Source organism: Rissa tridactyla, chromosome 9 (genome assembly GCF_028500815.1).
Source record: "Rissa tridactyla isolate bRisTri1 chromosome 9, bRisTri1.patW.cur.20221130, whole genome shotgun sequence".
NCBI classification, from domain to species: domain Eukaryota; kingdom Metazoa; phylum Chordata; class Aves; order Charadriiformes; family Laridae; genus Rissa; species Rissa tridactyla.
Window position 1 is genome coordinate 20,691,050 of NC_071474.1, and position 25,978 is coordinate 20,717,027.

Consider the following 25,978-nt stretch of genomic DNA (forward strand, 5'->3'; position numbering starts at 1 on the left):
CTGCATGCTATGATAAGGCAGTTAAATCTTGCATTTTAGGCTCCCAGTGATGAAAAAAAGATTTTCTCAGCCACGAACAGTACAACTGTTGTGTCTGCATGCACTGTGTGAAATAACTTTCCTCTGAAGTACCAGACAGAATGTGAATTCAAGAATTTTATTAGCTGTCTGATCTTCCAGAGTGAGGTTTAACCTGTATGCATCACCAGGATGAAATACTGCAGCTATTTGTAAATTTGCAATCAAACAGCTGGGATATTTGTTTCCAAAAGCTAAACTACAAAGCATAGTGCTGTTTGGGATAAGAGCAATGTATTTTACATCAATGGGCTAATTATTATATACTTGCTTTTAAGATACGCAGTCAAGTCATAAATTCATAAAACTATTGCATTTTATCTGGAAGGTTGCCCATAATACTTATCAGGAATGACAGATATTTCTTAAAAATATATTTGTAGTATAGTTGGTTCTTATAATGAAATCTTTGCCTCCAGATGCTGTTTTTGACTTGTCTAATAGCTTGGCTGGATTTAGTACCAGTCTGCTTGGGTTGGTTTTTTTTTTTTGATTCTGTACTGCTAAATACGAGACACACAGAATTGGTCTAAAGAACTTTCTTCTCAGTCTCCTCCTTATATAGGAATATAATATTTATGGGTCTCAATGAGCCATAATAAGACGCACTGAAATCCTCATCTCTAAGAGAATAAATGCTAAGAATTTCTCATGAGGCTTTTTCTGTACTTTCCCTCATTCTTACTGTAGTGTTGTGAATATTTTGTATTTTGTTTGACATTAGCTTCTCTAGAATACTTTTAAAATTTTCTAAGACTTTTTCAATCCAGAATCTATTAGACCTAGGATTCTAAAGAAAATAAAAATTAGTAGCTTGAGGAAGAGTCTTAAGGCAGAAGTCTAATGGTTGCAACTCAATGTTTAAGTTACATTAATCCAAGGGTATGGGCATATACTCAAGCTTGTAGTTATTAGAAGGCTAACCTCCAAGTAAGATGAGTAACAGATATTGTGGATGGAAAGTAAAATGTAGTGAGTTTAAACCATTTTCATGGCAGACATGGGGTGACCCCAGTACTTTCTTATGATTCAGACAGTGTCCCCTAAGACAGATTGACAGCGTCACCCCCATGAATTGAGACCTATATCATACTGAGGGATGTCTCAAAGCAGGTGGACTCAAGTATTTGTGTGACTCTGTTACTAGTGTTAAAAGCCTAAGTGAAATTCTAGCTCTGTTAAAATAAATTTTGCTGTTGGATTCAAATAGACTTGTATTTTTACCTCAAAAACCATTCGCAGACTGCAAGAATTAAGTGCCTAATCAGAGAAGACCTGCCAGGTATCTATATAGAACTAAACCCGTTCATTCTAGCAAGTTGAAAAGTGTATGTATTTTTTTCCTTTACTATTCCAAAGAGTGGCTGGATGTATCTTGCTTGGCTACAAAACAAAAGGCATGGCTGCAGGTCTACAGTTAGTGACTTTTCACTGCAGTTCCACAGAGTAAGAAAAAGAGAACTAAAGCAAAATCCCAGAGTTGATTCTTGACAGACAGAAGCAAACAAAACTCTTTTGAAACTAAATTGGTGCTTGATTTGCTTCCAGTAGTAATAATTCTGCTTAATGTGACTCAGCTAGGCTAGTGTCATCCCCAAATGTTTAAAATTCAGAAATGGAATTGTTGTTAGCCAAGCAAATATAAACCCAACTTTGTTTGCAAGGTTTCAAATGTAATATTTTAATATTTAATCCGAGGGAGATTGGAGTGATTTATTGCTTTTTCTTTTGAGAACCAGGATTTTGGGCACACAAAAAAATCTCCGTTGAGTTATGGAGGGGAGTGCCTGTGTTATGAAATTGGTCCAAATGATCTTCTAACCATGTGCTGGCTGAGCCCAGAGTCATTTAGTTTCCTAGACCAGAAAAAACTAGTTGTTTTCAGTCCAGTGGAGCTGTTGATGCCAGCCTTGTTCCCCATCAGCATGTGCAGTGGCACTGAGCTTTCCAACTGTGAGCCCAGGAGCAGTATCAACACAGTATCCTGCTGGAGCTTTTTATCCAAGCCCATGGTCCCTGCTGGTATCCTTGTGCTGGGCTGTAAGGAGAGATCATCTCACTAGGAGCCGCGTCTGGTCTAAGTGGTGGTGCTTTCTATGTGTAGGTATGACCTCGCTTTTTCTCAAATGGAAGTGCCATCTCCAGCAGTCAGAGCCGTGAGCAGAGCAGAAGCTGAGACATGCAGTAGTGTAAGCTGGCAGCCCTGTGCCTAATGCTCATGTGAAACACCAGCTAGGCTTTTGTGGTTTCCCTTCTCAGTAAGCAGGACCAAACTTCGAAGACTAGACAAATCTGTACAGGGACCTTTTAAATATGTGATTGCTCTCTCTTGTTTGTTCTCTGTACTCAAGAGCCCTGTAGTGTGGGCTTTTTCTTCCACATTAACCACATGAGGAATGTATAGAGAAGAACTTGAGATCACCAGTTTATTACAGCTAAATGTGGACAGTTGATAAATTGGTGAGGTAAATGGCAAGCTTGGAGAGTTACTCCAGAGTAAGAGATCAAATGAATGCTGAATGAATGTGTGTTCTTTATTAAGGTGCTAAGAGTAAACTTTCTGTTTGGATAGCCTTGATAGTTACTCGGTTCTTCCAGATTTTTGAGATGCCATATTGCTCCTGTTATTTGCCATAGAGTATTAAAATTTGGCAAGCAGAAGGCCCTCAGTCCAGGGAAGTACCTTTTTTTTTTTTTTTTTTGCCCCATGACATCTTCAGAATTAGTTACATTGTGGATTGCTGCAGTACCTGCTGCACGTGTGCCTTTTCTGGAAAATGTTGGTAGTGTATCAAACAACTGAATTTCAACAGTTCCAGTATGCACTGTGTAGCATGAGCTGGAAGGAGAGTGCAAAGGAGCTGTCAGGATAGCACTGGTTTGTGTAGAAAGCACGTTCATGCTGAGTGTTTGCATGTCACAGTACCCCATTTGTAGACCTGCTACGTAGCCCCCAGTTTCTAGGTGTAGAGGGAAGGAGCATGAATGGAGTCTTTTCATAACCATCCCAAACAGAGCAGCTCCTCCTATTTCTTTCTGTCTGGAAGTACCAAGTGCTGCACATCTGCAAGCTCCTTGGAAGAGGGTGGGTGTGACAGGGCTCTCCCTGGGGTTTGTATCCGTCTAGTCCTCATCTAAAGGCTTTCTTCCAGCTAGTGTTATTTGTCCTGTAGACCAAACTGGCAGTATTGAAAAGGTCAAGATTTGACCTATGATCACCATGCATTTATGGAGAGACTATTATGATTGTGCACAATCCTTTTTCTCTTTTTTGGCCCGTCTAAACTTTTCTCTAGAAAGTATGAGCTATACTTAATTAATAATGACACAGTCTTTAGTTACATGATTACATACTCTTTTTTTTTTTTTTTCCCTGAACAGCATTCTGTTTAATTTCAGCATACAGGATGACCCCACAAGGGGATAGAATTATGGCTGCATAAGCAAGTTCAAATGTGCCGTTTCCTAATTTCTGAATGCCTGATTTTTTCCAATCTAAATACCTTTCCTGTGATGGAGGGTTTTTTCTTTTTTTTTTTTAATGTGATGTATAAAAAAATTTTACTGTTGATCCCTCAATAAAAAAAATGCAAAAATTGATGTCCCTTCTTCCTTGAAATAAAAAGCTCAGTCTCATGTACCTCTTTCCTCTTCTGGATACTGCATGGAAATGTTAAAGATATAAATGGAATCTGCAGTGTTAAAGTAACATGTATCAAATGTACTTGACTTAAGGAAGTTAATTTGCTGTTTTTGTGTGGCATCTCTGCATTCATAATCTTTTGACAAATCTAATTCTTCTATTTTTTCAAAACAAAGGAGGTATTCTTTATCCACCTATACAGAGATGTATAAACAAATACTTCATCAAACTCTTGTCTCAAATACAAGAGGGATTAGGGAGGAACAGTTTAATCAAAAGAAATTTTAATTTTTTTTTATCCCAATGAACCTGTTCACCCATGGGGGGGGGGGGGGGGATTAAAAAAAAAAAGATTTTGTTCAGCTTGAAGGGAGAAAGGAGGTGCTGAGACCTCTCTTGCAGGAGATATTCAGGGTTTCCCCTTCAGAAGTGCAGGTTTCTGGATTTCCGAACGAAACAGTTTTGATATACATGACCAATAAAACTTTTTAAATGCAGATGTGTGGAGCTCGTTAAAATTCTCAGAGAGGCTAAAGCAAAAACAGTTGTCAGAATTGTTAGGTTGTGATCCCAGGGAACCTGGTTTCAGTTCTCGAAAAAAGGTGACTTGCACTAGTAGAAATGAGTGATCAAGTCATGTTCATGTTGATCCTCAGGGTGAAGTCAATGGCGTTAGTCACAAAAGAAATTGGGCTAGTCTAGTTCAGAAGAGCTAAATTTAGCAACCCCTATATCACACTTCCCCTTTCTCTTTGAAAGCTTCTGGGGTAATGTCTGGTTAGGTGTTTCCTCTACTCCTCTTTCAAATTATTCCTTCTTTCCCTTGCTCCCTGTTTTTTCTGGATAGCTCCATGACCTCCTTAGGATTGCCCAGCAGGAACCTTAGTAGCCATTGTTTGCATCTGAGCTTTAGATGGTATAAGAATTTTAGTTTATAGACTGAAATAAGAACATAACTTTTTTCACAAAGGAAACAAAATTCCCTTTCCTGATGTGTACTAGGTTCAGAATAAAAAAACTCCAGTGTGACACAGAAGGAGAAAAACCCCACACAAAGCTCTTTTCATTTCTACCTCTTCCCCAATCTGTTATGCGTTTTCAGGTTGGGTGTTTACTCCAGTTGAATATTGCTAGGCCTCAACATATCATCTTTGATTTGAGTGTTTCTGATCTTAAGTATTTCTCCTCTGTGCTGTTTGTTTCTATGGCTGTGCCCACAGTGCACAGCCCTACCCTCTCAGTTTTGCTGACATAGCTATTTTTGGAGCTGTACTGTGACCTATGTCAGGGAAGCCATCCTGCTTGTTTTTTAAAAAAAAAAAAATAGTACAGGGAAATAATTTTTTTTTTTGTTGGGGTTGATCAAAATGCTGAATCAGTTTCCTGGCCCAGCTCACAGTAATGACACGTATGCAGGTGCATGGCTACAGCATTGGCACAGGAAGGAACAGAAGCTGGGCAAGAATATGTAAAACCTGCATTGCAGCAAACAGCAGCGTTTCCTCAAGTGTGGCCTGTTGCATTTACTTGGAATGCAAGATATGAGCCAGTCTGTGTGTCTAAGCTGCTGTTGGGGGACTGTGTGGAAGAATCCTCAGTGAGAAGAATGTGCCAGAATTTGGCTTTGTGGCCACTTCTAAGTACATAAGCTCAGATTTTTCAGTTAGTGTCTATTTTGTACAGGAGCATACAGCTTCATGATAATGCTCCTCAGGCTGTGAGCAAATGCAACAAACAGCTCCAAACCACATGGTCTAGACTTCAGCTCAGCTAAACAGGGTACAAGTTAGTAGAGACTTTGGTGCAAAAGGCAGAAATTTAACCATCTTCCTACTCCCCACCCCCAATTGGGCCCACTACATAGCGGCATGCGTTTTGTAAGACTGTGCCTAAACCGATGCGAAAAGTCATGGTTTTCTTGCACAAGTGGAATACAGGTTATTATTATTTTTTTGTAAGGTTGCTCTTGGGGTTTTGATTTTGATGTGGTTTTGTTTGTGGTTTTTTTTTTTTCCTTTTAGCTTAGACTGTATGTACATGCACGTGCTGCACTTTAACATACGTTTTCTAAGCTCTGTTCTATGCTTCGTGTTGTTCAGGCTGGACTTTATCTCCTTATTAGCAAGCTATAGCCAAGGTGTGGTGACTGACAATAGCAGGTTAATCTAAACGTTAACAAATTAACTCAGGCAGGATCTGTGCTGGGCAAGGGCAGCAGCATGAACCTTTGCTCAACTGTCACGCATGACTCCACTTCTCAGCCTGCGTGGTTTGGAGCGTAACCCATGAACTGTGAAGCAGTTGCTTGCCAGTGACCCCACAGAGGGATGAAAGAAACCATAATCAAGCAAAAGGTACCTTGCAAAAGCTTTGAGGAACAGTGGCTTGTTTAATACCTGTGCAAAGAACATAGGAAAGCTGAAGGGCTTGGAAGGCAAGTACAGCACTTTTTAAGCACTTTGAAGATCTTGCCTCAGAAAGAGCTCAGTGAACTGGGTGCAACTTCTTTCACCTACTGCAGAGGGGGGAAGAGCTGAGTCAGCTTTGCTGAGATCAGAACTATGTTTCCACGCATGGGCTACTGGTCTACAAACTTGACTTGTATGGACAACCAGATGCAGGAATAGGCTTCCTGTCAGCTTGCACTGTCCACTTGGTACATACAAGACAGTATGTCAGTCACTTCGTCCAGTGAATGTTTCTGCTTTTTATACCACTTCAAAGCTTGCACTAGAAACTTTTGGGGACAATTCTTTCCTTTCTGTGATATCTCCTTTTGAAACTAATTCTGTTTAACTTGGGAAACTGTGCTCCTTCTAGAGCCATCTCGCCTTGAAAACACTTATGCCACAGAACAAACACAATTGCTGAATTCTCACAAAATGGGCATTGCTCATATTCATATGGTAACTCAGCATGCGCCATGTTCTGTCTGGTCGTGGTTCCAAGAAGTGAAAAAAGCAAAACAAAAAAACCCTGGAACTGTTAACTAATTCACTCAGAGGAGACCATGAGAGACAAGGCACTTTTGTCTACCGAACACTGAGTGGGATAGGTGTGGAAAGGACTGTATGGGAAAAATTTCCACTCTCGGGTGGTGGATGGGATACCCAAAGGTTGCCCTCTGCCTCCTGCCCGTCTCTGTTGGTGGGGAGGAGAGCCACATCATTGCTCTTTGCCTGCACTATATCCTATAGCAATGCAAGCGAGAGATAAATGCAGAAGAATTAAATCTCCCTGCTGTTCCTTGTTGCCTTTAAACACCACTCAGTTGCACAGAAATTTCCTGTGGAGGTTGAAAGTATTTTATGCTATATAAAAGGTGGGGGTTTTTAAGGAAGTTTTGAATGTAACAGATAAGATGGAATGGATGGACGGAATAAGTTTCTGTAAAACATCAGTATATGTTAAGACATTTCTGTTGCTTGCACAAAACCTAGGAAGAAGCATGAATCATAGTAATCCCTTTAGGATATAGATATAGACAACCTATTACGTCCATTTTGAAGGTTTTCCTTGTGCTGCCATCTTATTGTACATATTAACTACTTGTCTTTTTAATTCATTAAATCAGCTAATACATTAGTCATCTGCACCAGAAATTACTCACTTTTTGCCACTTTTTCTCTCAGGAAGGCTCCAGTGAGTCCTTTGGAGACTTGACTCCCTCTATCTCCTTTCAGGTCTCTTTCCACTTCACTCCTCTCACCTTTGTGAGCACCTTATGTCATGGTAACGATCCCTTCAGCTACTTCGAGTTGGACTCTGCTCCCTGTGGAGCCATCAGAGCTATCAGAAGAGCTTGCTGCCCGGCCAAGAGTTGCTCCTTCGGTCCTGGTGGTGAGCAAACTATCTGTAGAGCTGCCAACTCCAGTAAGAGGAAGCAGGTCGGGCTTATAGATGTTGACATTGGTCAGATCTGGTTGAGTTGTAAAACAAAATTCTGTGTGAATGCGAACATATTTCCAGCTTTAAAAAGAAAAAAGAGACTGAGTCTGTATTCTGGAGGGGCAAATATTTCATGTTCATGTTCTATGTGAAAGAACTGCAGTGTTGCTGGCCCCACTGTTATGACCTAAGTTCCCTCAAAATCTTGAGATTAATCTAAAAACTAAGAATTTTTTTTAAATCTAGCTGCACGGTTTTTGTCATTCTTTTGTTTTCTAAACCCCCTTTGGGAGAGAAGTTGTGAGCATTAGCACTGTGCTGTTTCACAAATAAATGGTGAGTTTTTTACTATGTTAAGATATTCCCATGTCTACACCTGTCTGCCTGTCCTCTGAGGCCAGTTTCCATCAGTTTTATTCCCATTTCCAAAATCAGCTGTATCTCCATTTATCTTTTATTCTCCAGGCTTGCAAAAAAGGATAGCAGGATTCCTCGGTCTCACAAGACCAGATGCAAAGTACCTCATGCCTTTACTATTTTCTCAGTCTGAGTGCTTAGAATGATTGGTTTGGGTAGAATTTTTCATTAATTTTTTTTTTTAAATGTTGTAAAATGTCAACCCAAAATGAGATATTAGGGAGCTAACATTGCAAAACAAAGCTGATAGTTATATTTTAGTTTTGTTGTGCTGGTAGGTGTAACAATTGCAATCATAAAGCTGTCATAGGTACAAATTCAACAAATCCCTTCAGCGTGTGATTTAAATATACATAATTTTAGGCAAATATTTTAGTATTTTTCTACCTTAGGGATATAATAAATAAGGTAATTCAAGGAGTAGGAAGGTCAGGGAAGAGACTCCCATTGATACTGAATGGATACTAAATCAAGTCTCTGATGTATCAGGGATGGTTTATCTGAAAAAAGCTGGCTTCTTACTCTGACTTTAGAATTATTGCAAAGTTATAGATAAATGGAGTGTGTGTGTTTTTGTAAAACACATGTATTTTTCTGTTTTAAAGTCACTCATGTTTGTTTTCTTCATATGAATAATTAAATTGCTTTTGGCTGACTTATGACTGACTTGGCTGAAGAAGGTGCTCACAGTGTAGACCCTTTCTTTTTGCATACCCAGGCACATTATCCGGCAAATCTGAGAATGCATTGACTACGTTTTACGTTGTTATAAGGTTACAAAACATAAAATAAAGCCTTGGAAATGGCTCTACAAAAGATGTAAGTTCAATTTTATTATTTGGTATCAAGTGGTTGATAAGAGTCATGCTGTTCCTGCATTTATATGTCTCCACTCTAAATACTCGACTGTTACTAACAGTTCAGCCTGTAAGTGACTCCAGTATAAAGTTCAGAATAAGAAGCGTTTTTCATTATCATGAAATTTTCTTGGTGTTATTTTAAGTAAATATTTTAATTTGCCAATGACTATTTCTGTTTAGTTAAGAGTATGTTTTTATGTTACTTTTAAAAATCATTTAGTTTATAATCTTGACAGTAGCTTTACAAAGTCTCTCATTATATCTTTTTCTAAGAATTTTTGTTTCTTATATGGTATTCTCCAGTTTATATTTTTCCAGCTACCAAAACTTGTCTATCAGTAGGTTTCATCCTCACAAGCTTGTCCTCTTCCATTCTGGTTGCCATGCATCGGTCCAGGTACAACACAAATGGAGATTTTGCCACAAGCAAGTGTGGCACCTTTTCCAAATGTGCTAGTGGGTTTTGTTGATCAAAATATCATCTTGATAGCAGCCCATCTGGAATGTTTGACAACATGAATTAATTCTTGGAAGAGACTTTCTAAAGTAGCAAAGGGAGTCAGAAACACAGTTCAAATTGGAAAATCGAGCATGAAACCCCAAATTTTGTTTACAAAGCTAATGCTCATCTTTATAAAGTATACTGAATTGTAAAAAAAAAAAAAAAAAAAAAAAAAAAAAAATTGGTTGGTTTCCAGTAGAATTTGCACTCCTGAAGCCATGAGCTTTCTTTGAAGATCCCTCCTCTGATCTTGGTTATTTTTCTCAACAATCTAGTGGTTTAAAGCAAGACCTGTGTTCTTATGGAAGTATATGTGTGAGCAGGTGTCCATGTGTATAAGTAAATGCACTGTAACTTTACAGCTTCCATAATATGGAGGAATTAACCTGGAATAAAACCACTTCAAAAAGGAATCATGGCGTAAATAAAATTGTTAGACAAACGCGCAACATGACATCAAACATCAGTGCAGCCCTTTGGAGTTCTTTTGACAGTGTTTTAGTAACTTTGTTTTGCCTCTCACAGAGACCTAATCTTGGAAGGCTAGAACTTCTGTGCAGAGCAGCTGGAATTAGGTAAATACTGGAACCACTGCTGATTTGGTTGCATCCTCCAACATGACCAATCCTCAGTAAGTACCACATGAGGATAGTTACAACTTATTTGAAATAAAAGGGTATGGTTTGCTACCTGTAGGAGAATTATGTGTGACATCAAGAGGGTTCTATCACTATTACTGGAAGGAAAAGTTGGTATTTTGAGAAGGTGTAGGAGGATTTGGTGAGTTTTCTAAAGAGTGTGAATTAGAAAAAGCATGAATGCTGTAAGCATTCTGAGATGTTACTAACAGCCAGTGGCTGAAAACTAGTGTGTCATATTATTTTCAGATCCGTTTGCCTTTTTTCTTTCCTGCCACCAAACCTGGCCCAAAGCTGTTTGGCAACATTAGCCTGTTGATTTGTTTGTTTTTCTTTTCAGTCAAATCAGACAATGTCTGTCATTTAGTCTGTCTAAGAATATAGAAGGTATTCTCCCTGTTGAGGGGAGAGGGAACCAACACATTTGCTTTATCCTTTACAATACTGGAAATTGGATCATTGTATGCTCTTTCATGCAGAACTTGAACCAGCTTGGACTTGTAAAGGTGAATGTCCACAGGATGGTGCTGAAGGTGAAAATCAAAGAAAGAAAATTCTTGCTAAAATTAGCTCCTCCCTCTGGGCTTCTAATTTCAAATTGTTTACAGAGCAGCAGAGTTCTATTGGAAATGAAAGAATCTCATTACTTTCTATTATTAATTAGACAATAAAATAAGCCTTTAGGTTGTTTAAATAGTACTTCCTTTTACCTGTACTTTCTGCCATAGTATGACACAGTTGCAGCCTTTCCCTGCTAAATACTTGAGATATAACAGCATTTTCCTATTTTAAAAATTACTTTCTTGTGTAATGCTGGCAGCTGTTAGCTTCTTTTAATTTAACAATAATGTTTTCCATCTGAAAGGGTTAGTCTAATGGTGAGGCTCTGACCAATGGCATCTTTGTCTCTTTCACATAGAATTTTAGTTCCTTCAGCCACATCCTTAGACTTACAAGTTAAGAACTCTTCTAAATTATTCATTTTTTTTGCTGGAAAAAAACCTGAACTGTTACTCAGGTTGCTTGAATAGCTGGAAGATTATAATAAGCGTCTTTAAAATAAAATCACCAATGCAACTTTTGCAGTCAAATAACAGAGGGAAGTTGGGTGCTAAACACTTTTTAACTATATCCCTAAAGAAAAAGAGTACCTATACACCTGCTGTTGAAAACCTCTGACAAGTAGCCTGAGATTTCTTCAAAAGTTAACAAGCTACCCTGGATGAAAGCTGGAGAAGTTTGTGCTTGCACCTACTCAGAATGAAATGGAGCAAGCAGCTTTCACTGGGTGCTGCAAAGGATCAGTCCCTGCTGGGGCTTGACATGCAAGCTCTCTCCTACGATGAACTCACTCTTTGCATGCGCTAGATAATACGTTAACTGGTGAAGTCTGAGTTTCTCGATAAGTAGTATCTTGTTACAAATGTGGAAGACACATACATAGTGAGACTCTGGTTTTACCTGCATGGAGTTCCCATTAACGTTAGCAGGGTAGTAAGTTCAGATTTAGTACATAAGGATAGCTAAGATAATCTTTATAGAGGAGTCCATAATTCTTCTGAATCGTTGTTCTCCTTTCGGAATGATTTTGAAATAACTTGTAACAGAATGATACTTTCTAGTTGAATGAAACAAAGTCGCCATCCATCAAAACTATTTGAATATTGACCCACAGTGGAAGAGGGGTCAAACTGCATCCATTAATTAACAGTCGATTTGTATATGATGGTTAATAAGCTTAGCTATTCATTGTTCACTGATCTGACTTACAAAGCAGTGAGTTTTTAGTTGGTATAGTTACATGCCTTCTTTCTGTTTTGCACAAATATTTTGCTTTTGGGTTCATGCATTGTTTCCATATTTGTTAGTTTGTTTATAACACATCCATTTATATTTAGTGCTTTTGAAGCAGATTCAGCAGAGTGAAATGCTGTTCTCCTTTGTCTGTGAGGTTTCTGGTGATTGCAGTGGGATCTACAAAAGACAAGTTTGGAGAGGTTTGATCTGTCCCCTCAATGAGGATGCCTCCCTCAATGACCTTGCAATGGCCTTTTAAGTTACTGGCTTTTTAGGATTACGTGAAGTTCTTGTCTCTAACTTATTTTTACTTGCTTGCTTCTTTATTTATTTATATTTGTTTATATGTATGTGTGCATAGAGAGAGGGTTTTTTTATTTTGCTTATTACATTTTCAGGCCTACAGTAGAAGGCGGTGTTTCAGAAGTTGAGATAATTTCACAGCAAGTGGAAGAAGAGACCAAAAGCATTGCTCCTGTACAGCTTGTTAATTTTGCTTATCGAGATCTACCTTTAGCTGCACTTGATCTGTCTGTGGCTGGGTCCCAGCTTTTGTCAAATTTGGATGAGGAGTACCAAAGAGAAGGGTAAGTACAAAGGACAGAATTGTGTTTTATAGTTTCAGGTTATAGGAATTCCGTGGCCTGTAAAAAAGAAAACTTTGAGGTAAGTGCAGCCAGTTGTCCTCAAACTTTTTAAAATCATTGTCACAGTATGGAAATGACTTTTTCTAATATAACTGACCTGTGCTGGTTTGGGGCTCTTTATAATTTTAAGTGAGTCATAGCTGCTATTTGACCACAGTCTGGAAGCCTTCTGTCAGGGAAAACTAGACCAAGCATCTAGCCCATCAGACTAGTGGAATGGCCTTGTGAAAGCTCCTTGTGAAAGGTGTTTCAGGGGAGTTTCAGGATGATAGAGAGTTGGCTATTGTGATTCTGCTACGTAGTTGTACATCTCCTGACTGAGAGAGAAATACAATACTGCTGATTTCTGGACAGATTGTGTACTTGTCACAGAATAATTTGAACTGCGTAGTTTGCTTATGTGAGAACATTATCTTTGATAATGCATATACATATTACATATACAACTGTTCCAGTTTTAATGGAATAAAAGATATTAATAGGTTTGTAACATTTGCCCAAACCTAACCCAGTGTCAGGTTATGTAGAGCTGTTGTCCTACAGAACATTAGAAGTCATCCTTATGCCTGGTTCAGGCTTAGAGTGGCTGTAGGTGGACTGCTATACTAAATTTTTTATGAAAGATTTGGGTCAACTGGAAAGAATCAAGAGGAAGGCAGTGAGAATGATTAGAGGCTCAGAAAACCTGCCGTGGAATACTGATTGAAATTACTGTTTCTGTTTCACATGAAGAAGAGATTTTTCAGGGGAGCTTGTAAGAGAACAGTCTTATTGGTCTCCATGATGTTTAGGACAAGATGTAAAAAGCTTGAATTGCAGCTAGGGGAGAATAATGAGTGTAGTGAACTGCTGGGATAGACTGCTGTTACGGGGAGGTGGGGAATAGAGTTGCAATTGCTAGACGTCTTTAAGAAGACGCATTTGTCATGAATGATAACACTATAGTTTAACATCCCTTGGGACAGAGATTAGATGAGCGCTTGTGCCCAGCCCCTCTGATTCTGTGATTACTGTCCACTGTGTGTTGCACTGAACATATATATACTCCACTCTCAATAAGATCCATCTAAAAGCACTTCACAGTAAGTCATATCAAGCTCTCATTGATGAATTGAAGGCTTTATATAAACCTTCATTTATTAACGGCTGAATGTGTTTTAACCTGTGCTCAGTAGTCAGCAGAGAGACCTGCTTGATCTCTGCTCAGCAGGTATTCTGTATGGTAGTCAGGAAGCAGCATGTGAGGAAGGCTCTTGCCTTTAATTTCTTTCCAAATTGGACTTTGTGAGACATCTCCAGAAAGTTGTTACTCCAAACGAGGGGAAATACATTTCAAGTAGGTTATGTAAGTGTGGTACAACTGTAACATAAAATACCCTGCATAGCAAAAGAGGCACTTGAAAATTAATTTGAGTATGCAGGTGTAACCCTCAGGCTATTTTGGTGCTGAGTAAATACCAGTTTAGTTCAAATATGCATTTTTATAGATTTTTATGATCTGAAACTCAATTCTTCACTGTGCCAAAGTGCACAGATCTCTTATTGTAACCATTTGAGCAGCTTTGCAGTCTTAAGCATGGAAATAGACTTGTCATTCTGTTCCTCAGCAGAGATCTCTTCCTTCACACAGACTACTTTTGTGGCTTTATCAGTCCAAACGGAAATAAGCAGCTGCCATCCAGACCTCACAACTGTAGAGTGGATTCTCTGAAGAAAATTCAGAGCTTTAGTTTGTATGTCTCAATGCATTTTGTCTGAGTTTGTTCAGCTGAGTCCCAGGACTGCATCTGCCTTGTGGGAATGGCAGCTTCTTCCTTTCAGAAGCGCTGATTGCAGCTGATACCCTGTGAAATTTAGGAGTAGAGCTGAGCTCAAGAAGCCCGGCAGCAAAAGTAAAATACTTTCCCTATTCCACCTCATGGCTTGTTTGGGAATATGTGTGGTTTTATGAATGTGGTGTAATTTCTTTCTCATGTCCTTGTTAGATGTGACTGGCTTCCAACTGAGTAAAAAGGAGGTAGGGTGGGTCAGATCAGATTGGCACAGGAACTGCGAGCTACATCTCCCTCATGTATGAAGGGAGTGATGTGGGAAGGGCAGCACAGGAGGTGGCAGAAAATGTCTAAGTCCCTGTAGTTTCTGCCAGCATCCGTATTCGTAACTGTGAAGCTGTGTTACCCCAATGCTTCCATACAGGTTGCAGGTGGAGATACCTCCCAGAAGATACTACCAATGCCAGAGAGTACTAAAAGGTGAGGTAGGACTCATCTTCTTCTCCGTGTCAGTCTGCCTTCATCACAGACTCCAAGCATTACCTTCTGTATACTTTTCCCTGAGAATTTCAGAGAAGGTGCCAGCCTTTATGGCTCTGTTGTTGTAGATCTGTAGCTGATCTAGGCAAGTTGTATACATTCTAACTGCAAAGCTCTGCAGCAGGAAGGTCTGGCACATCTCTGTGCTTGGAAAATGCTGGTTTGTTGTTACAGGTTGCATCTGTCCATGATCTTGTGGTTTTCAACATAATTGTCCACAATCTCTCGTTCATCGTGTGGGTTGCTGTGCTTTTTCACTAGTAAGACTCCATGTCCATGCACAGAGCAACATGGTTAGACATGGGTCTAGATATGAATGGGTCAGCAACAAAGGAGTCTTCTGATTTAATGGTTTGGTTGTTTGCACCCCAAGGCTTTCTCTAACTTTCCTTCTTTAAGGCCAGAAGGTGTTCATGGTCCAAGCACAAGTGCAAATTTAACCTGGTTGCTAACTAGGGGAGCTTTTTGTTTTGTCTGAGGGAATGCTTCTCTCAATAAACTTGATACTAATAAGCAGCCAGGAATAGATGGGTCATAGCTCAGCTCTCTGTGTGTGCCTGGAAACTCTCAGATGGCATCAGTCTAACTACCCCTCCCGTGAGAAAAGAAAAAAAATGAAAAGCAAAAATGAAGGAAAATTATGGTCTGTCTTTAGTTAGACAGACCATATGTAAACTGACATTCCCATGGCTTTAAAGATACTGGAATAAAAATTTTATTTTTTGCAGTTTGATGAATCTTTGCTCTATCATATCAAATGCTCAGGGCAGTCAGTTCCCATCTGTCAGTGTTGTTGAAGGAATTTTGTAGACAGTTTGAGCTGTTTTTGTCAGAAATTTAGTTTACAATGCTGATCCCTATGCTAAGCAATAAAGAAAGGACTGCAGATTAGATGGCACATTAAGCCTGTCCCTGAAGTGCACCTGTAAGCAGTGAAAGGGTAATCGGGCAAGAAGAATCTTTCCGCTCTCCCAGAAACCCTCAAACAAAACACAAAATATGTTGTCTTCTAATGTGGTCTGAGCAAAAATTCTTTTCCCTCTGTAGACTTCTCTAACAGGGAAAGTACAAAGATTTATATGATGGAAGTTGGTTAAGTTGGATGAAATCTGCATTGCAAATATTCTCATTCATTGTAAATCACGTGGGTGGGCTGGCATTGCCGCCTTTGCACTGAAGAGGAGTAAAGTGCCTGTGGCCTCCACTGAAAGACAGGAGAAATTCCTGCGTCTGGCATGCTTCCTAGCTGCAGTGAGGCTGATGCGCCTGGTGTTAGTAGAGCTGTGGGTCTCACTCTTCAGAAAAAAGAAATTTTCTGATAAGTGCCAACAATATGTAACTAAAACATTTTGAGTTTATATATAACGGTGTATCTCTTCCATCTTGTGTAGCACTGTGAAGAAACAGTAGCTCGGTTCTCAGAACTAATATGAATGTGGTGTTCATTAGTTACTATTCCTGCTGTATTGCCCTGCAGTAAACTTGATAGAATCATCCTTAGATATCACTGCTGTGGAATGTACTCCATGCTTAGACATTGCAGAAATGGTCAAGGCATAGGCTGGAGACATGTATATGGGAAATAAACTCATTCAAAAAATGTGCCTTGGATGCCAAGGACAACTTGTGGTGTACACTTCTAACATATTTGTAACAGATCAGGTGATACTTGTGTACGAAAAGCAGCAGGAAAGTTGCTGATTTTCTTCGTGTCTGTGAGTGTGTTGGAGAGGCTGTGTCTGCACTGAACTCAGTTTGCATGAGAAGAGTATGTAAATGTTTCTTTAAGGAGACTAATCATCCAGAAAGCTGAGGAGGTTTTTAAATGTTAACATCAGCTTTAAGTGCCACTCTTAATTTCTTTTTTTCCAATCAAGCATTCTATTTTCCAAAAATTACTTTCTCTCTTCTATTTTTGCATCAATGACCAATAAAAATGAAGGGGAATAGTTGGGAAATTGGCAGCATGCAGAAAGTGGTACATGTGTGCTACAGACAAGTGGGGATAGAGAAAAGTTCTCCTTCCTGTATTTTCCTGAAGTTCCAATTAGGAGGTATCACTCATAATAAATTGTAAAATAATTTACAGACAGTTGCACAACAAGCTGTATATTTTTTTTGTGAATATGCAGTTAGGCAGCGAGCCTGTCTGTCTATAAGGATCTGTGTTTAATGGGGGTGAGAAGCAAGGAGAGAGAGATACACCAACTTTAAATTATCTGTTGTATTTTTTTTAGATTGCAGCTCTTGAATTTTTATATTTTACAAAAATTTGAAACATGAAGCTGCTTTCAAATACCATGTTTTACATCAACAGCTGTAAAGGTTGGGAGTTCATACAGTTAATGTGACTCACTTGACATTAGCTGTAAATAGTCATGCCATTGTAATTTAATCATTTATGATCCTCTGTTCATAGCCTTAAATTTGTTTGGTTGCAGATAGAAAGTGCATTAAACAGTAGGAATATCTGGGGGGAAAAAAGCCATTGGAAGGGATAGAGAGACATGAAAAGGAGGGAAAACCAAAACTGAACAGAGATGTTCAGAGATTCAAAAGTTAACACAGGAAAGAGTCATGAGCTTTTCATTTTAAATTGGTTGCAGGCCTTCACTGATGAGTGTATTCACCCATCCTGGGAGAAAAGGCTGGCTGTTCCTTCAGTCTGTCTTCTGTAATTGCATCAAGTGGATGCCGCTATTTCTGGTTTTCATATTCATCTTTCTTTTTTTATTTTGAGCTCTTTGAGGTATTTTACCTGTGTTTTCTACGAAGCTTAAAGGTGCTTTAACTAAAAGAACTTGAATGGACCAAGTTCTCACATTTCTCTTGTTTTCTCCTTTTCTTGTCTTTATCTGGCAGCATAATTAAAAAACAGTCCCTTTTCTGAAAAGTTCTGTGCACCTCATGCAGATCCTGGAGCACATCATGTTGATACATGATGAATAATGAGGTCCAAGCTCAAGATAAAGTGCAAAGGTTTTGGAGGGCAGAACTATTTCATGTGGTGAGCAGGCTCCTTGTATTTACAAAAGTGACTTTAAATTTATTTTTAGCTGCCAGCCACGGTCTGAATCCAGAAAGATGGTGCAAAATCTTAACAGCAAAATACAGTGAATGAAACTGTAGTGCTCACTTGTTCTTTGTGCAGTACTATATCACTGCTACTCACTGTGCTCTGGTCCAAATCTAAGACCTGCACTGCAGCAGAAAATGAGCATTCAGCACAACAGAACCCGTGAGGCGACCAGCTCTTCACTAGGGAAGACATGAAACTTTGGGCTGGGTTACAGGGATGTTCAGTGATTTAGAAACTTCTTTTTCTCTACACGTGCTTTTAAGTGTTATCTTTGTAAACGGTGTTTTCCAGAATAGCTCATTACTGTGTTTATCCCAGTACCTAAATTCTTTGGGTGTGTCCCTCTAATGTCTTTTATCAGTAACACCAATTGGTAGAGGGAGCACTACTGTAAGTAAAAAAATAAAAAAATAGAATTAATTTTCTAGCTTAGTGATTTTCAGATGTTTTTGATGTGTAGATCTTTCTGTATTTTTCCAACAGAACTTGCTTTTCCCAGGTACTTTTTGTGGGTAGAAGTGTTGTAGTTGTAGCCCACAGGCAGGTGATTGTTTGCAAAGCTTTTTATTGGAGAGTGGAAATGACATGGGTCCAATTTATCTGCCTTTACATTGGAATTAATTGTCTAATTTGGAGAAGATATGGCTTGGTGCAAAAATTGAAAGATGGGTAAGCAATAGGGCAAAGGAGAAATGTGGAAAAGAGAAATATTAGTCTGGAAGGAGGGTCCATGAAAAAGTCATCTAAATGCTGAGCAGCAGTCTAAAGGCAAATCATATATGTTAGGATTCATTAAGAAAAGGAGTAGAAACTAAAAGAGAGGCTGTTGTTGGCCTCTATATATCCAAGTTTTGCACATGTCTTGAACATGAGTGTAGTTCTGGTCCCTGTAAAAAAGGATATGGTAGATATCAAAGAACTGGAAAAGACTGAAAGGAAAACAGTGATCAAAGATATGATACGACTTCCACTGGAGATTAGTATGTAAGCTGGGACCCTTCAATCTGGAAAAGAGAAGGCTGGCATGAGATTTGATTGAGATTACAAAATCTGTGACACAGAGAGGTTAAAGTAAGGTTCGACACACACCCACACCCCAATAGAGGGGCTAGGACACAGTAATAGATCAAGGCCCAATTCAAAAGAAACAAAAAGAAGTTGCTCTTTGCACAGAGGGCAGCAGATGTGTGGAAATACTTTCTAAAGGATGTGTGGCTGCTAATATAATAGTTTATCTAGCTTACCTAGCCTTAAGGGGAGGTTGGACAAGTTTGTAGAAGAGAAATTCATTGAAGGTTACTAAGTAGAATCTGAGAAACCACATATGTCTCAGGAAATCACCAAATTGAAAATAGTTGGATGCTGTGAGAGTTTTAAGGGCAAGTATTATATGTTTGCTGTGTTCTTATTAATCTTGAGACATCTGCTTATGACCGCTGTTGGAGACAGGATAACCCAGCCTTTGTTCTGACCGAGTATGGCTGTTCTTATGTTTCTTAAAGGTTGATTAATCATGCTAAAGATCTTAGCATAAAAAGGCCAGGCTGGATGAGGCTTTGGGCAGCCTGGTATAGTGGGAGGTGTCCCTGCCCAGGGCAGGGGGGTTGGAACTATATGATCTTTAAGGTCCCTTCCAACCTGAACTGTTCTGTGATTCTGTGATAATAAGGAAAAACCTAATAGGCAATTTTCTAATGAAAGGAGTGATATACCAGGTAATCACAGGATGTCTGTGAGCAAAAGTTGTGATATACACCTATAAAGAAGGCACAGATGATCCTAGAAAGCATAAAGTACTTCAAATAGAGCTGAAAAGCATTCATGTAATTAAACCTGTTCCAAAATATTATGTACCACTCTAGTTGTTTATATTCACATGCAGAAGGGACTACTAGGACAGTTATAGAAACTATATATTTTACAAAACTCATGGGCTTCAATTAAATTACATGAGTGTGTGCCATTGCTGTGTCTAAATGCATCACGGACAAAATGCCAGCAAGGGAAAAGAACTAATCAAGCTAAAGAACAATATTGGCACAAGAGCAAATATGTATAAACTGGCCATATGTGACTTTAGGCAGAAAACTGGGGAATCTTTCTTGCCATTTGAGCAACAGAGTTTTGCAGCAGTCCTCCTAGAAATATTATGGGATAAAGTAAAACTTTTAGGGGAAAAAAAAAAGGTTGAGGGTTCTCTCAGTAGTTAAACTTCTGTAGTTAAACTAAGCTTGTAAAAGTCCAGGTAAGGGGTGCAGAGCTCTGTCTGTTCCTTGGAGTTGCTCAAGGCCTCCAGCTGCTACCTGTAGCCTGCTGGGAGGCTCTGCTGTCTCTTCTGTCTCAGCCAGGTTTTGTATTGGTACTTAGCGTTTCTGTGTTTCTGTCACTTCCTGACTATGGCCTTTCTGCTCCTTCAGAGTGTGATTTGGATCTTATCCATCCTTCTGTTTTCTGATCATAGCCATCTTGTGAGATGCAAACACTTGCTGTTTAGCCAAAAAGAAAAAAAGGCAGGGTTAGGTATAATGCAGATTTTGGAGTATTTGTTTGCAAGACCAGAAAATAGAAACAGTGACAGCTGTTAACAGCTTGAACAAATTGTTTGTAGTGGTTCCTTACCAAATAAATATGTTAAACCTTTCCCAGTTTTGCCTTATGTTCTTTTTTCCAAGCTGTTTATTAATAAAACTAGCAGTGATGATGACAGATTGGTTTTCCACAAAGCCATGTGTGAAAGTATCTTTAAAAAGAATTTCCCCTGGTAAAATTCCACTAAATATATTTTAATGTCTCATAACAAAACTTTACAGCCCTGTATCACTATCAACCAAGAAATTCCCATGCTAGTACATTTATTTACTTCATCCAGGCATTGTAAGAAAGGTAAGTAATATTTCTGTTATACAGACGGAGTTACTGGGGTACCTAATGAGCCTGTTCAAAGTAAGGTTATCCTAAGTCACATTTTACTGTGTCCATATAGTGCATGGCATCCCCAGACAGCAGAGTCAGGACACCAAAGAAGCTGTACTTGCTCTCTGAACAAAATAGGGCGCTTTTTTTATACATTTTTCTTTTGTCTGTAGTGAGGGAAAAAGATGTTTTACTTGTATATGGTTATGTAATCTCTTCATAAATTTATGAGCCGTGTAGGTTAACTTTTTGGGTTTTTTTGAAATGTCTGTGTAGCTGAGTTTCTAATCTGAGCTTTACACTTAGTGTAGCTTTGCAGTATTGCAGGGGAAATGGCCAGGATTTGGAAGGTAAGTTTAAACCCACACTAATTCTGGCAGGAGTTTGTTTTTCTCAAAGGCTAGATTTCTCATCTGTTGAGTGGATGAGTGCTTTACACATCAGTAGGGAGAGATACTACTCTACTAAAACAGATTACAGGGTTGGAGGAGATGAGATTTGTGTATTAGGAGTCAGTATTGTTAGCAGGTTAACATGTTTATCTAAAATAATTTGTAACTGCAGTGTAGTTCCTTTTATTATTTATGCCCATCCCTTATAAGAGCTAAGAAGTAAAAAACCAAAACCCAAAAAACAACAACCCAAGGCAACATCAGGACTCTACTATACAGGAGTGTAGAAGTAGCAGGGAATGAGCTAGTTAAGCAGCACCCGGAAAAGAAACCATCCAGCGCTCCTTTTAGAGTTAATTGTTAAAGTCGTTGGATTCAGAGGACTTGGAGGAAGTCTGGGAAGAGGTCTGCAAGGCAGTGATGGGAAGATGCTAATCACTGTACATTCCCAGGAAAAGTGTTGAACAAATGCACCTTGGTGTAATAAATTAAGATATTAAACTGGAGGTGTTTTTTCAGTGCTTAAATTTTAAACAATTGTGTCTTTGAAATCAGTTTATATATTTTAAGAGTAATATATAGATGTAAACATGCAGGTGATCTGCACTCAACCTCTTATGTTGATTGCTTTTCCAATCATAAATTGTTTTGTTTTGTTCAGAAGCTTTTTGGAATCAGTGGAATGTTAGTACTGCAGCAGCAGAATAACTCCACATTCTTTAGCATTCTATAAGTAATGATTGTCTTGAGTAATGGTTATCATGGTGGTATGCAACGTGTGCCGAGTATCACGGTTGATTTATTCTTACTGTTACATTTGGTATATTTGAAAATCTCAACTACGTAAAGCTTTTAAAGGAATGTACTTAGGCCCTCTACTGATCATTCTGAGAACAGGGAAGAGGGAAAACTGTCCTGCAGTATGAAAATGCTGGCAAAACGGGTCTTTTTGGAAAAGGGAAGATATATGTGGGAAGAGAATAGAACTAAAACCTATTTTGTTTAAACAGGGCCATTCCGTAGCATTATTTTTAGAAAGATCTAAAAACCCCAAAATAGCATTTGCAGTAAAGACAAGTTATCCTGTTTTGAGATTATATAAAATAAAATCCATTAAAAGATCAAGTTTGCAAAAAGGCCCGATCCCACTGCCTTTTTTTCCTTATCTTTTAAAATGCCTATTTAAAGTCTAGTGCATCCTATATTCAGGCAAGAACCATAACAAAGTTAAGCTAAGGGCAAGTTCCTGATAGTAACACATGTCAAATCTTCTTTGAAGTTTTAAGAGTCAATTGAGGAGGTCTTTTACAGGCAGGTAATCAGGCAATCTGAGTACAAGTATTTAGTTGATATGCTTAATTCTGAGAAGCTGCTTCAAAGTGTCAAGTCTCTGAGCACTGCTTACTATCACTTTCTCCCTCATTTTTGAGCATGGATACGTCAGGGAATGTTTTGCAATGTTCTTCCAAGTGTTTGATTATAACATGAGTTATTGAGTCTAGAGCTGTTTATTTGGAATTGATCAGTATCATGATATCTTCTTGTATACCATTGATTTCTGTGTATTGATATTTTGGTGCAGGCAGAGTGGTTACTGCACCATGCTTCTGTATGCTTGCAGTTTCTTAAACTCTAGTTAATAAATCATGTCAGCTCTTTATTAGCTAATGTGTATTTACAGTGTTTTGAAAATATCAAGTGTCAGGCAACCATCAGAACTTTCAGAGGTGAGCCAGTACAAGAACATTGCAAAACACTGTGATGAGAAATGATACAATACTGTATCAAAGTGAAACTATCGGGGGATTTTTGGAGGAAAAAAGTATCAGGATGTTATTCCTATTACAAATATTTTCAATAGGAAAAAAAAGATGATTTTTTTTTTTAACAACCCACTCGAAAATGTGTATCTGCATTAGCACAATACTAGTGCAATATTTACTGATTCATCAGCTTCCTTCCAGAGTTCTGGTCCTTGTAGCCTGAGGCCTCACAGCTTCCTTCATCTTGCCTACACCTTCTTTTTCCTCCAAAACAAGGTGACCTCATCTAAACTAACTCTGGTGTATGCTGTCCCCAAAACTGTGCTACGCCAAACTCTGGCAAAGTCCTTTTTGGCCTGGTCCACAAACAGGTTAGTGAGAATCAGACAAATAGACAAGCTAGGCAGCCTTGGCCAGTTGCTTCACACTTTGCCAGGCCGTGTATATTTGCTAGTGCAGGTGTAGCAATGGAGCCCCCGAGCTTATTCTTCAGTGTTTTCCAGATTCCTATTGCTCTTTTCCATTATATCCTGGACTGGTTGTTGCAAACCAAATTTGGCAGCTCTTGTCTGATTTGTCTCATACCAGAACAGGGGTAAAGCTGCATGACCGTAAAATTCAATAGTAGAGAAATTATTGAAAAACATCATTGGCTTCTAACCTTATAGCAGAGTCCTGCTATGCCTTGGTAATCACAGATAAGCAAATGCAGCATGTATGTCAAAACAAAAGGACATGAAAAATAGTAAGACAGGAGGAAAGTAGAAAAGTATGTATGATAATTAGGGTTGCATTACTCAGTGCATTGGAAGGCACTTGAATACGGGTATGCTCCAGAGGGTTGGAGAGACACACAAGATCCCCAGGGTGAAGTTTTTTGTAAAGTGTTTTTCTTGGTAAAGAAACTTGGTAAAAGCAACTTTTGCAAAGTCTTTATACATTATTGCTGAGTGTATTCTTAACAGCAGAACTTGTCATTTTGAGTTCACTGCTCTTTAGCTCTCTTCCTTTTTCACTTCTTCTTTTCTTTTCTTGTTTTTCCTCTTGATTTTATTTCCTTAGATCTAACTGGCTAAAACCGTGCTGTGGGAGACGAGCAGCTGTGTGGCAGGTATTTTTGCTCAGTGCAAGTCTCAACAGTTTCCTGGTAGCCTGTGTAGTATTGGTGGTGATTCTTCTGACTCTGGAACTCCTAATAGATATAAAGCTTCTCCAGTGTGAGTAGGAGGAATTTTTTCAATTTTTTTTTTTTTTTTTTTTTTTTTTTTTTTTTAAATTTTGGTGAAATAAAGGCTTGACTTGCTGGGAGGTTTTTCAAGGTGGGGGGATGGTGGGGATTTTTTTTTTTTTTCCTACCATTTAAATGGTTACTAGGCTAGGTAAAAAAAGTGGTTTTGTGGAACCCTGGTATCGTGAAATCAGTCTCTTCCTTATTTTGCTGACCAAATTCAGCATAGGACAAATTTTCAAAGGATACAAGCAGAGTGTATATGCAGAGATCTGCACATATTGTCATTAGTACTTGAAAAGGTCTGTCCTTTACAGACACACTCTGTATACACGGAAGGAAGATCATTTGTGCCTCATTTAATCTCTGAGACTTTTCACATGCATGTGGCTAGACAGAAGTGATGAACTTGCTAGGGTATTTGGTGCTATCTCTATTATTAATTTACTTCTACTGAGGTGCGTAGGAATTGAAATTATGGATTTCTATCTTGTAATGCACTGAAATGATAGAGATTCTGATTCCACTTTGATAATATACCGGGAGTCAAACAGTAGCTTGCATAGTTTTGCTTTATCTGAATTCACTCTACGCAGGTTCCACAATGGAAATTTTATTGCTGTTGTTTTACTTCCTAATTCACCTTTTTTTTTTCTACTGCTCTTTTCCTCCATTCCTTTTTTTTTTCTCTTTTGCATTTATGATACAAAGATGACATGAACACAAATACCAGCTGCCTTTTTCCCTATGCTAAATGTTGAAGAGCAGCCTCTAGCATCCATGTAGAATCTCAGATACGTTGAAATGGCGGTGACAGGATTCAGAAAATCCCATGAATGCAAGAATGCATAGTGTGAAAGAGTCATTGTCTGGTATCTTCTATGGCAACTTTAAACTGAGCAAATGACCTTTTTAGTCTGTAGAAGTCCTTTGATTTTTGTGTTTTGTCAATTGATATTAGTGGAGTTAGATTTCACTATAAATATTTAGGTATTGTAATTGTATTAAGATTACTTTAGGGGACTTTATTGATAATTGCAGCTATTTTATAAATCCTGTAAGATGAAGAAGTGACTGAGCTGTCTTTCCACACCATTGCCCATCATTTACGACCCTGTCTGTCCATACTGCACACACTGTTCTGAGCATGGCTGCTCCGTTACAGTTGTTATTTTCTGTAGTCTCTGGTGATTTACCATTTTGGATGAGGAAGTCCAGAATTTGGACAAGTCTGCTGCTTTCAAAAAAGTCAGGAATGCTAATAATGGGTGTAAGTTCTTAAAAATTGAATGAGGAAGAAACTTTAAACAATATTTATTGAGGTACCACATCTTTCTGTTTATTTAGAGAATTGTCACTTCCTGTAGAGCTGAAGAGTTTGAAAAACTCTTTCTGTTGATTTCTCTTAGATATGTAACACAGTTTGGGAGACTCTCTTCTGGAAGCACCTGCTTTCTTATAATTTATTTTCTGAAGAATCTTCTAAAGAAGACTTCATTTTAGAGATCATTCCTCCTCTATGTGTCAAGTGTATGTGGTACTCTTAAAACCTCTGCAGCTTACACCTTGCACATGACCTACAGGTGTTAGGTTGAGCCAGGTGATTTCACCGTTCAGAGGCTGCCCCTGCCTCTATGGATTTTCTCAGCACCTGAGAAAGGACCCATTCCACTCTGTGTCGCTACTTTGTGTTTTAGCTAATGCATCAACCCATCAGGCTTCTTACCTTTGTTAAGTTGAATACCTTCTAATTTGTTTTAAATCAGATAAAGGCTATCTTGTTGGGGCTGGTATAAGTATCGTCGTTGTGTCATAGAATCA

At 38.7% G+C, this 25,978-nt stretch overlaps 2 protein-coding genes across 2 annotated transcripts in view; one reads left to right on the forward strand and one right to left on the reverse strand.

The window, feature by feature from the left end:
• The window catches only part of NRG4 (neuregulin 4), a 48,465-nt gene extending 41,048 nt beyond the window's left edge, over positions 1 to 7,417 (reverse strand). Inside the window, exon 1 of the mRNA XM_054214091.1 lies at positions 7,332 to 7,417. The gene's annotated coding sequence lies outside the window, so the exon portion shown is untranslated. The remainder of the gene's footprint in view (positions 1 to 7,331) is intronic.
• Positions 1 to 25,978, forward strand: part of TMEM266 (transmembrane protein 266) — a 107,613-nt gene that overhangs the window by 35,905 nt on the left and 45,730 nt on the right. The window contains exons 3-7 of the mRNA XM_054214097.1: positions 7,405 to 7,608; positions 8,745 to 8,845; positions 9,914 to 10,019; positions 12,222 to 12,410; positions 23,992 to 24,146. Of these exons, the coding sequence (XP_054070072.1) occupies positions 10,006 to 10,019; positions 12,222 to 12,410; positions 23,992 to 24,146 (358 nt within the window). The 5' untranslated portion in view covers positions 7,405 to 7,608; positions 8,745 to 8,845; positions 9,914 to 10,005. The remainder of the gene's footprint in view (positions 1 to 7,404; positions 7,609 to 8,744; positions 8,846 to 9,913; positions 10,020 to 12,221; positions 12,411 to 23,991; positions 24,147 to 25,978) is intronic.